At 39.2% G+C, this 12,225-nt stretch overlaps 1 protein-coding gene across 2 annotated transcripts in view; it reads left to right on the forward strand.

Annotated features, from left to right (window-relative positions):
• Nucleotides 1-4,501: 4,501 nt before the first annotated feature.
• Nucleotides 4,502-12,225, forward strand: part of SEPTIN14 (septin 14) — a 93,456-nt gene continuing 85,732 nt past the window's right edge. Inside the window, exons 1-2 of one of the 2 annotated variants that reach the window (XM_049096590.1) lie at nt 4,502-4,578; nt 5,439-5,475. In XM_049096590.1, coding sequence (XP_048952547.1) covers nt 4,517-4,578; nt 5,439-5,475 — 99 coding nt within the window. In that variant the 5' untranslated portion in view covers nt 4,502-4,516. Of the gene's footprint in view, nt 4,579-5,438; nt 5,476-12,225 lie in introns of those variants that run through there. The other variant, XM_049096591.1, reaches the window with a different exon arrangement.

Consider the following 12,225-nt stretch of genomic DNA (forward strand, 5'->3'; position numbering starts at 1 on the left):
CTAATGTTGGAGACAGAAATTATAGTTTGGATGCCTAGAGAATTGTAGATCAGAATTGTATTATACCTGCTTTGTCCATGTCTGTTTATATATTCAATATCCCACAGTTTATGTGCCTTCAGGTATTTTCTCAGGAATGGTTTTCTACTTGAAGCAAATGCAGACCCTTCAGGAAGATCCTCTAATATCACCTACATTCCTGTGGGCCATAGAAGAGAGATTTTCATCTTCCCTGCAGGGGGGCTCATTGAGCTCAATTACATTTCACTGCAGGGGCCACACCATTGTGATGTACTGCTTAGTAATCCTAGCACTGACCTATTGTTCCAAGTCTTCCTATGGCTCACTGACATGATCCTACAATACTTTGCCTCCCACTTCCTAGCTAGGCTTCCTTGATGCCTTGTGTGAAATGTGGTGAAAACACTAGGCATCTCTACATGTGCACCAGTTTTCCAGGAGATATGCAACACTGCAGGCTGTGACTGGGAAGCTGAGGCATAGCACTGAATGAGCACTGACATGCTGTGGGTGCCACTGCATTTCTCATGGGAACTTTCCCCATGGTTGTAACAGCACTCTAGCTTGGCTTAAGGGTTAACTTGCTTCAAGTTAACACACTCTTTGCTACTGACCTAAGGCCCTTGATACAAATTAAGGGCAACTAATTCACTGTCTTTGAGATCTGTAGACCACTGGCCCTGGGAAATGAAGAACCAGAACTTTCCCAGGCCACAGAGACCAGCAAATCTTATTGAAGCCTCCTCAGCTTCCTGATTAGCTCAGCAATCTTTTAGCAAAATGTTTTTCTTTTTTTAAGGTCACACAAATAACCTCCCTTTTCACATCTGTAGATCTTGCCTTCCTTTGCAGAAAGAACAGAGTACTCTTGCACAACCCCCAGGTACCAAGGAACTAGACCTTCTTGCACAACATTTAAGCAGAGATAACTGTAGCTGACATAATCGAGTCTATATGTATTTGAGAAATTTCATAGACCACTGCACTCCATTAACTGATTAAAACCCTTTGAAAATCTTTGAGCCAGGCAGAAACCTTAGGCTGTTGGACAAGAGTCTGCCTTCTCCAGTTTGCCAGCCTCCTGAATAAAGCTCATATTCCTTTCCAATCAACACTGTCTCTTGAGTTTGGCCTTTTAAGCAATGGGCAGCCAAATTTGGGTTCAATAACATGTTGCCTGCAGGTAATGTAAGGAGCAACCAGGAAAGGTGAGGAGTTGAAGCCCCAATGAGTGAACTTGGATCAGTAAAATATAAGAAAAAGGACAGAAGTGATGTATCTATATTTCTTTCCATCCCATGATCTTTGTGAAATGCAATATTTTATAAATCATCTAGTTTATCCAGAAATGTTCCATGAGATGGGATAAAAATGATTCCAGTGAGGTGGATTCTACTGAATATGAGATTCAACTGGCCATTTTGGGGTCCTATGCCACTGAGTCAACAGATGAGAGAGAGAGAGACAGAGACAGAGAGAGAGGATTAATGGGTACGGTGATTGAGCTATATTACCAAAAAGAAATTGCATTGTTGCTACGCAATATGTAAAGAACTATGTATGTAACTTGGAATTCTGAGAGTGTGTCTTAGTACTTTCATAAGTGATTGTGAAGTGCAGTAAAGAAAAGAGGAGGAGGAGGAGGAGAAAGGGAGGGGGGAGGAGGAGGAGGACAAGGAGGAGAGGAAAAGAAAAAAAGGCAGAACGAAGGAGAACTTAAGCCTTTCAGGAATGAAGATTTGGGTTACTCAACTAGGTAAAGAATATAGAGCATCTAAGTTTCTGATGGAAAGCAAGGTGAATGTGGAATGGGTTGAAGAATGAAGCAACTATGACCTCATGACCAATTACCAAAAAAAAAAGAATGTAGTGTCTCTGAACATTTTTTTTTGCTTGAAATATGCATGTTAATTTGTGTAAAACAACCATTTTCTTTTTTTCCCTTCCCATTTTATTTTATAAACTCATTGGAGGTTAGATCAACAATTAGTTTCCAGGAAACCAAATATTCAGTGTGACTGTGACTGGATTTGAGAAGTAATTAATAGAGTCAGCTACTTCTTGGAATTGTGCATTTCCTTATTCTAGGAAAAGGATAAGAACTCATTCACTTGTAAAAGAGAGAAATCTATTTCTTGTTAGTTAAATATATGGAGTTGTTTTGGTGATGTGTAGGAGTCCAAGTGGAGTCCAACAGTGCATATGAAAACTGAACAAAGGAATAGAATGTGCTAGTTATCAGTGTGTTTCCTTTCAAGTCTCAGTTCACTATTTTCTGCTCTGTGAAAATTTATATTGACCTTTAAGTATTTTTCTTTTTCTGGCCAGTGTATTAAGCTTTAGTAGTAGAAGTCACTGGATAAACACTGCAGAAAGAAGGAGTTTTTCCTTTCTAATTCTGGTGGCTTATAGGCCAGGATGTTGGAGAGCACATATCTTTTCCTCACTGCTTGGTCAATATGATTTTTCCAATATTAGATTCAAGTAAGCAGCTTTATATAGCATTTGATAAATGTGTACTTTCTCTAGGCCTTGATGTGGGCAACAGCAGAGACCTCAGATATTGTAGTCTTGTCCCCAGCCCAGGTCTACTTCCCATAACATTTTGTCAGTTTCATATAGGTGCATGCCTGTGGCCCTGAGGCCTACAGCTGGTTGCTTAAGTGCATTTTGAGCAGCAGCCCAGGTATGTCCCAAACTGAGCCATACATTAGGTTCCCACAGAGATAACCTTGTAGGCTCTCAGTTTCAGCCGAACCCACAGGAGTTCCTTGTGTCCTTTTACAATTCTACCCTTCAGGGGTTATTCACCTGTGTCTCAAAAGTGTGCTTCTGCTTGCCCAGTGACTGTTGACCTGCTCTGATCTAGGCCATTTGTTGTTTCCTGAGTTGTTAATTTTAGTCATTTTGCCAGGTCTGAGGTGATATCTCATTGTGGTTTTGATTTGTATTTCCCTGATGATGAGTGATGTTGAGCATTTTTTCATGTGTCTATTGGTCATGTATATGTCTTCTTTGACAAAAAGTCTGTTCATGACTTCTGCCTATTTCTTGACTAGATTTTTTGTTTTTGGGTGCTGAGTTTAATAAATTCTTTATAGATTTTGGATACTAGCCCTTTATCTGATAAGACATTTGCAAATATCTTCTTACAATCTGAAGGTTACATCTTAGTTTTGTCGAATGTTTCTTTTGCTATGCAAAAGCTTTCTATCTTGATGATGTCCCAATAGTTCATTTGTTTCTTAAAGCATGGAGTTTTAAAGGCAAGCAGGCTCGGCTGGAATAGAGCCTGAAGATAGAGCTGCCCCTGGAGATAAGGCAGACAAAAAACCAAGGGGACAAACAATGTGGAAACAGTAATCTGAAGCAAACCTGAGGCATACAATGGGGAGCTTATTCATTTTTCTTGGAGCATGTCCCTGAAAGGCAGCGTTCATGGAGATGGCTCTCTGGGAACAAAGGAACTTGTTGGTGCCATTCCCCTACCCACACACCAGAGTAAACCCAGAGCCCTTTATTATTACAGTGTCCTCCTTTGTCTCTTGTTACAGTCTTTGTTTTAAAATCTGTTTTGTCTAATATAAGTATTGCTACTATGACTTTCTTTTGACATCCATTTGTATGGTAAATATTTCTCTGTCTCCTCCTTTTCAATCTGCAGGTGTCTTTAGGTCTAAAATGAGTCTTCTATAGGTGGCATATACTTGGGTCTCACTATTTTTTTTTTAATTCATCCAGTTACCCTATGTCTTTTGATTGGGGCATTTAGTCCATTTACATTCCAAGTAAGTATTGATAGGTATGAACTTATTGCTATTTTATTACTTGTTTATTACTTGTTTTGTGGTTGTTTCTTAAGTTTATCTGTGATCCTTTCTCTCTTTTTTTAATATTTTATTTATTTATTCATAAGAGACAGAGAGAGAGAAGCAGAGACACAGGAAGAGGGAGAAGCAGGCTCTATGCCGGGAGCCGGATGTGGGACTTGATCCCGGGACTCCAGGATCATGCCCCTGGCCGAAGGCAGATGCTAAACCGCTGAGCCGCCCAGGGACGCCCTCTCGTTCTCTTTCATGGTTTGCTGGTTTCCTTTAATGATACATGTGGATTTCTTTCTTATACTTTACAGATTTTAGTGATTTTTGATTTTTGATTACCATTAGGTTTGCATATATCATGTTTTGCATAAAACAGTCTATATTAAGTTGATGATCGTTGAACCCACTCTCATTCCTCTCGTCTCTATGTTTTAGGCATTTGGTGTCATATTTTATGTCCTTTTATTTCATGAGTTCCTTGACTGTTATTTTACAGAAATATTCATTTTTATTGCTTTTGTGATTCCTACGTTTATGTTGTCATTTTTTTCTTTCTCCTCAGACTTTTGTTTGGGAAACTCTTTAAATGTCCTTCTATTCTGAATGATAGTCTTGATGGATAGAGCATTCTTGGCTGCAGAAGACTGTTCCCCATTCAGCACTTTGAATGTATCATGCCACTGGCTTACAAACATTCTGCTGAAAAATCCTCTGATAGCTTTATGAGTTTTCCCTTGTACGTAACTGTCTTCTTTCATACTGCTGGATTTAATTTTTTCTTCTTTTACTACATTTTGTATTTTTAAAATATTTATTTATTTATTCATGAGAGACAGAGACAGACAGAGAGAGAGGCAGAGACACAGGCAGAGGGAGAAGCAGGGTCTCTTCAGGAGCCTGATGTGGGACTCGAACGCAGACCCTGAGATCACACCCTAAGCCAAAGGCAGATACTCTACTGCTGAGCTACCCAGCTGTCCCACATTTTGCTATTTTAATTACAATATATCTTGATGTGGATCTGTTTGTTTTGTATTTGTTGGGGCATCTTTGTGCCTCCTGGATCTAGATATTCTTTTCCTTCCCCAGATTAGGACAATTTTCAGCTATTATTTCTTCAAATAAAATTTCTGCCCCTTTTCACCTCTCTTTTCTTTTTGGGATCCCTACAATGTGAATATTATGCTTGATGAAGTCACTGAGTTCTCTAAGTTTATTTTCATTTTGCATAATTATTTTTTATCTCTTTGTTCAGCTTCATTACTATCTTCTAGTTTATTATTATTCCCTCAGTTTCTTCTAGCCTGCTATTTAATCCATCAAGTATATATTTTTAAAATATTTATTTATTTTTGAGAGAGAGTAGTGAGTGAGTGAGTGAGGTTGGGGAAGATGAAGAGAATCTTCAAGCAGACTCCTCAGTGGGCACAGAGCCTGATGTAGGTTCAATCCCAAAACCCATGAGCTGAAACCAAGAGTCAGATGCTTAACTGACTCAGCCATCCAAGTGCCCTGCCATCAAGTGTATTTTTAATTTCATTTATTATGTCCTCATCTTTAATGGTTCTTTTTTATGTTTTCCATCTCTTTGTTAAGGATCTCACTGATGCATTCCAGTCTTTCCTCAAGTCCAGTGAGTATGTTTATGATCATTACTTTAAATTCTCTATCAGGCATATTACTTGTATCTGTTTTACTTAGGTCTGTTGCTGTGATTGTCCTGTTCTTTCTGTGACATGTTCCTCCTTCTCATTTGCCTAAAAAAATTTCTAAAATTCTGTGTCTGTTTCTGTGTATTAGGAAAGTCAACTGAGAGTTTTCTCTTGAAAGCAGTGGGTGGGATGTGCATTTTTAACTAGGTGGCACTGGTCCTCCTCCACCAGGGATGCTGCAGATCATGCACAGTAGAGGGGTGCAGTTATAACAAGCTGTGCACATACTTTGTGGGAGGTTAGGAAGTCCAGCACTGGCTAGGTTCGTACAGGTTCTCTGAAGGAGGGAATTCACAGCCCTTGAGTCTAAGACAGGTCTGTCTGTAGAGGCCAGGGCATGGTGAAAGGAAGTTTTGTACTGAATATTGGAGGCTTACTGGTTCTGGCAGGTGGCTGGGTGTTTTTGATGAAGAGTTGGGGAGGGATATGGCACCTTTTAGCTCCTTTATTCCTGGAGAAGCCCTTTAGGGAATTCTGAAATTAGTCTTCCTCCTATATGCTAATTCTCAAAGCCAGATGTTATGGGCATTTCTTTTCCCTTTGTAGGCTCACTGGTGTACTAGTAATTCTCCCCTCCCTTTCTTTTGCCCACAGCTCTCTCCCTCTGATGGTCAAACCTATAGGTGTTTATGTTCTCACCTAGTCCTCACCCTTCCTCCTCTCTTTCATTGTGGCTTTTCCCCCTACATTTTGTTATGGGCTTTGTTCAGTCAGTCCCTGAGTCCTTTTCTGGGTTGTTTCCTCAGGTGCAATATTTATCTCATTGTACCTATGGGATGAAATGGGTTTGTGGACTTCCTCCTCTGCCATCTTCCCTGTAAGCTCCTAAACAATATTTTCTCAAACAAGGGAATTTTGTTGAGAAGAATTGCAGTTTTTCAAATCTCTTAAATGTTTGGCCTAATTAAAGAAAGTTGGTGAAAAAAATTTTAAAAAGACAAAAAAATACAGACATCTTCTATTCATAAACTGAAAAACAATATTATTAAGGCGTTACCATTATTCAAAATGATCTCCAGATTCAATGTAATCCATATGAAAATTCAAACATGTTTACAGAAATAGAAAAAATTTCTAAAATTCATGCAGAGTCTTTGAGAGTCTTGTAAAGGCAAAAAGTCTTGAAAATAGACTAAAGACAGGGACACCTGGGTGGCCCAGCAGTAGAGTGTCTGCCTTTGACTCAGGGATTATCCCGGAGTCCCAGGATGGGGTCCTATATCAGGCATCCTGCATGGAGAGTGCTTCTCTCTATGTCTCTGCCTCTCGCTCTGTGTCTCTCATGAATAAAGAAATAGAATCTTAAAAAAAAAAAAAGAAAAAGAGCAGAGGTCTCACACTTCCTGATATCAAAACTTATAAAGCTATAGTAATCAAAACAGTGTGGCTTTGGCATAAAGACAACATATAGATCAATGAAATGAAATAGAAAGCCCAAATATACACCTTCATGTAAATAATTAAAGAGTTTTTTGATATATTTTTTATTGGAGTTCGATTTGCCAACATATTACAACATCCAGTGCTCATCCCGTCAAGTACCCCCCTCAGTGCCCATCACCCAGTCACCCCTGCCCCCCACCCACCTCCCCTTCCACTATCCCTAGTTCGTTTCCCAGAGTTAGGTGTTTCTCATGTTCTGTCACCCTCACTAATATTTCCCACTCATTTTCTCTCCTTTTCCACTTCAGTCCCTTTCACTATTTTTTTATATTCCCCAAATGAATGAGACCATATAATGTTTGTTGTTCTCTGATTGACATAATTTCACTCAGCATAATACCCTCCAGTTCCATCCATGTCGAAGCAAATGATGAGTATTTGTGATTTCTAATGGCTGAGGAATATTCCATTGTATACATAGACCACATCTTCTCTATCCATTCATCTTTCAATGGACACCAAGGCTTCTCCCCCAGTTTGGGTATTGTGGACATTGCTGCTGTGGACACTGGGGGCAGGTGTCCTGGTCTTTCACTGCATCTGTATCTTTGGGGGTAAGTCCCCTAGCTGTTGTAGGGTAGCTCTATTTTTAACTCTTTGAAGAACCTCCACACAGTTTTCCAGAGTGGCTGTACCAGTCCACATTCCCACAAGTACGCAGAAGGTTCCCCTTTCTCCACATCCTCTCCAACATTTGTTGTTTCCCGTCTTATTAATTTTCAGCATTCTCACTAGTGTGAGGTGGGATCTCATTGTGGTTTTGACTTGTATTTCCCTGATGGCCAGTGATACGGAGCATTTTCTCATGTAATTCATGGCCATGTCTATGTCTTCCTCTGTGAGATTTCTATTCATGTCTTCTGCCCATTTCATGATTGTTGAGTTTTAATCAGTTCTTTATAGATCCTGGATACTAGCCCTTTATTTGATCTGTCATTTGCAAATATCTTCTCCCATTCTGTAGGTTGTCTTTTAGTTTTGTTGACTGTTCCTATTGCTATGCAGAAGCTTTTTATCTTGATGAAGTCCCAATAATTCATTTTTGCTTTTGTTTCCCTTGCCTTCATAGATGTATCTTGCAAGAAGTTGCTGTGGCGAAGTTGAAAAAGGGTGTTGCCTGTGTCCTCCTCTAGGATTTTGATGGATTCTTGTCTCACATTGAGATCTTTCAGTCATTTTGAGTTTATCTTTGTGTCTGGTGTAAGAGCATGTTCTAGTTTCATTCTTCTGCATGTGGCTGTCCAATTTCCCCAGCACCATTTATTGGAGAGACTGTGCTTTTTCCAGTGGATAGTCTTTTGTGCTTTGTCGAATATTAGTTGACCATACTAATATTCGACATTATTAGTATGGGGCCATTTCTGGGTCCTCTCTTCTGTTCCATTGATCTGTGTGTCTGTTTTTGTGCCAGGACCACACTGTCTTGATGACCACAGCTTTGTAGTACAACCTGAAATCCGGCACTGTGATGCCCCTGGCTCTTGTTTTCTTTTTCAACTTTCACCTGGCTATTCAGGATCTTTTCTGATTCCACACAAATCTTAAGAGTATTTGTTCCTACTCTGTGAAGAAAGTCCATGGTATTTTGATAGGGATTGTCTTGAACGTGTACATTGCCCTAGGGAGCATTAACATTTTCATAGTATTAATTCTTCCAATCCATGAGCATGAAATATTTTTCCATCTTTTTGAGTCTTCCTCAATTTCTTTCAGAAGTGTTCTATAGTTTTTAGGGTATAGATCCTTTACCTCTTTGGTTAGTTTTATTCCTAGGTATTTTATGCTTTTGGGTGCAATTGTCAATGGGATTGACTCCTTAATTTCTCTTTTGTCAGTATCATTGTTAGTGTATAGAAATGCCACTGATTTCTGAGCATTGATTTTGTATCCTGCCACACTGCTGCATGGCTTTACGAGTTCTAGCAATCTAGGGGTGTACTCTTTTGGGTTTTCAATGTACAGTATCAAGTCATCTGTGAAGAGGGAGAGTTAGACTTCTTCTTTGCCAATTTGAATGTTTTTATTTCTTCTTGTTGCCTGATTGCTGAGGTGAGGACTTCTAGTACTATGTTGAATAGCAGTGGTGAGAGTGGACATCCCTGTCCTGTTCCTGATCTTAGGGAAAAGCCTCCCAGTGTTTCCCCACTGAGAATGATATTTGTTGTGGGCTTTTCACAGATGGCTTTTAAGATGCTGAGGAATGTTCTCTATATCCCTACACTCAGGAGTTTGATCAAAAATGGGTGCTGTATTTTGTCAAATGCTTTCTCTGCATCTAATGAGAGGATGATATGGTTCTTGTTTTTTCTCTTGTTCATATGATCTATCACATTGATTGCTTTCCAAGTGTTGAACCAGCCTGGCATCCTGGGGATAAATCCCACTTGGCCATGGTGAATAATCTTCTTAATGTACTGTTGGATCCTATTGGCTAGTATCTTGTTGAGAATTTTTGCATCTGTGTTCATCAGGGATGTTGGCCTATAATTCTCCTTTTTGGTAGGATCTTTGTCTGGTTTTAGAATTAAGGTGATGCTGGCCTCATAGAATGAATTTGGAAGTCTCCATCCTTTTCTGTCTTTTGGAACAGCTTTAGTAGAATGAGTATTGTTTCTTCTTTAAACGTTTGATAAAATTCCCCTGGAAGCCATCTGGCCTTGGACTTATGTGTCTTGGGAGGTTTTTGATGACTGCTTCAATTTCCTCCCTAGTTATTGCCTGTTCATGTTTTCTATTACCTCCTGTTCCAGTTTTGGTAGTTTGGGGTTTTCCAGAAATGCATCCATTTCTTCTAGATTGCCGAATTTATTGGAGTATAATTGCTCATAATATGTTATTTCCTTGGTATTGATTGTGAGCTCTCCTTTTTCATTCGTGATTTTATTAATTTGAGTCTTTTCTCTTTTGTTTTTAATAAGGCTGGCTAATGGTTTATCTATCTTATTAATTCTTTCAAAGAACCAACTCCTGGTTTTATTGATCTGTTCCACAGTTCTTCTGGTCTCTATTTCATTGAGTACTGATCCAATCTTTATTACCTCTCTTCTTCTGCCTGGTGTAGGTTTTATTTGCTGTTCTATCTCCAGTTCCTTTAGGTGCAAGGTTAGCCTTGTGTATTTGAGTTTTTTTCAAATTTTTTGTGGGATGCTTTTATTGCAATATGTTTCCCTCTTAGGCCTGCTTTTTGCTGTATCCCAAAGATTTTGAATGGTTGTATCTTAATTCTCATTAGTTTCCATGAATATTTTTATTTCTTCTCTAGTATCCTGATTGACCCTTTCAACTTTTAGCAGGATGCTCTTTAAGTTTTTCTGTGTGTTTGAGTTTCTTCCAAATTTCTTCTTATGATTGAGTTCAAGTTTCAGAGCATTATGGTCTGAAAATATGCAGGAGACAATCCCAATCTTTTGGTAGGGTTGAGACCTGATTTGTGACCGGGTATGTGGTCTATTCTGGAGAAAGGTGCATCTGCACTTGAGAAGAATGTGTATTTAGTTCTGTTTGGATGTAAAGTTCTGTAAATATCTGTGAAATCCATCTGGTCCAGTGTATCATTTAAATTTCTTGTTTCTTTGGAGATGTGCTTAGCAAACCTGTCGATTGTAGAAAGCACTATATTCAAGTCACTAAGTATAAGTGTATTATTATCTAAGTATGTCTTTACTTTGGTTATTAATCGATTGATATACTTGGCAGCTCTCACATTAGGGGCATAAATATTCATGATTGTTAGCTGCTCTTGTTGGATAAATCCTTTAAGTATGATATAGTGTCCATCTTCATCTCTTACTACAGTCTTTGGGGTAAACTTTAATTTATCTGATATGAGGATTACTACCCCTGATTTCTTTTGAGGACCATTTAAATGGTAAATTGTTCTGCAACCTTTCATTTTCAGGCTCTAGGTGTCCTTAGGTCTAAAACGAGTCTCTTGTAGAAAGCAAAAAGATGGGTCTTGCATTTTTATCCACTCTGAAACCCTGCGCCTTTGATGGGATCATTTAGCCCATTAACATTCAGAGTTACTATTGAAAGATATGAATTTTGTGTCATCATAATACTTATTCAGTCCTGTTTTTGTGGATTATTTCTTTGGGCTTCCTCTTTCTTTTACAGGGTCCCCCTTAATACTTCTTGCAGAGCTGGTTTGGTGGTCACATATTCTTTGTTTCTGCCTATCTTGGAAGCTCTTTATCTCTCCTATTCTGAATGAGAGCCTTGCTGAATAAAATATTTTTGGTGCATGTTCTTCTCATTTAAGACCCTGAATATATCCTGCCAGCCCTTTCTGGCCTGCCAGGTCTCTGTGGAGAGGTCTGCTGTTCATCTAATATTTCTCCCCATATAAGTTAGGGATCTCCTGTCTCTTGCTGCTTTAAGGATTTTCTCTTTATCTTTGGAATTTGCAAGATACCTCTCTATTTCTTGGATCTGAAGGCCTGTTTCTCTCCCCAAGTTAGGGAAGTTCTCAGCTATGATATGTTCAAATATGCTTTCTAGTCTTCTTTCCCTCTTGGTGCCCTTTGGAACCCCAATTAAACCTAGACTTTTCCTTCTGAGGCTCATTTATTTCCCTTAGCCTTTCCTTGTGGTCTTTTAATTGTTTTTCTCTTTTTCCTCAGCTTCCTTCCTTCCTATTAACTTGTCTTCTATCTCACTCACTCTTTCTTCTACCTCATTAACCCTCATCATTAGGACCTCCATTGGATTGCATCTCATTTAACTGAGTTTTAATTTCAGCCTGATTAGATCTAAATTCTGCAGTCATGAAGTCTCTTGAATCCTTTATGCTTTTTTCCAGAGCCACCAGTAGCTTTATAATTGTGCTTCTGAATTGGCTTTCTGACACTGAATTTTAATCCAAATCTGGTAACCTGTGGCAGAGAATACTGTTTCTGATTGTTTCTTTTGTGGTGAGTTCTTCTTTCTAGTCATTTTACTCAGTGCAGAGTGGCTAAAAATGAGTTCTACTGGAAAAAGGAAGAAAACAAAAGGAAAAAAATAAAGGAGTATCTTCTGATTCTATATACTGTAAATCCCTTGACTTACCTTGGAGCTTTCCAGTGCTGCTGGGTCAAGAACTTGCTCTTCCCCTATTCTTCCAGCTGGTCTTGTGGGGCGGGGGGGGGGGGGGGGGGGGGGGGGAGGCGCTGCTGTGCTGATTTTCAGGTTTATGTACCTCAGAGATATGCCCTGACCCCTGCCGGGTGTTGGACTCAGTGGGAGTT

Source organism: Canis lupus, chromosome 18 (assembly GCF_003254725.2).
Source record: "Canis lupus dingo isolate Sandy chromosome 18, ASM325472v2, whole genome shotgun sequence".
In the NCBI taxonomy this organism is placed as follows: domain Eukaryota; kingdom Metazoa; phylum Chordata; class Mammalia; order Carnivora; family Canidae; genus Canis; species Canis lupus.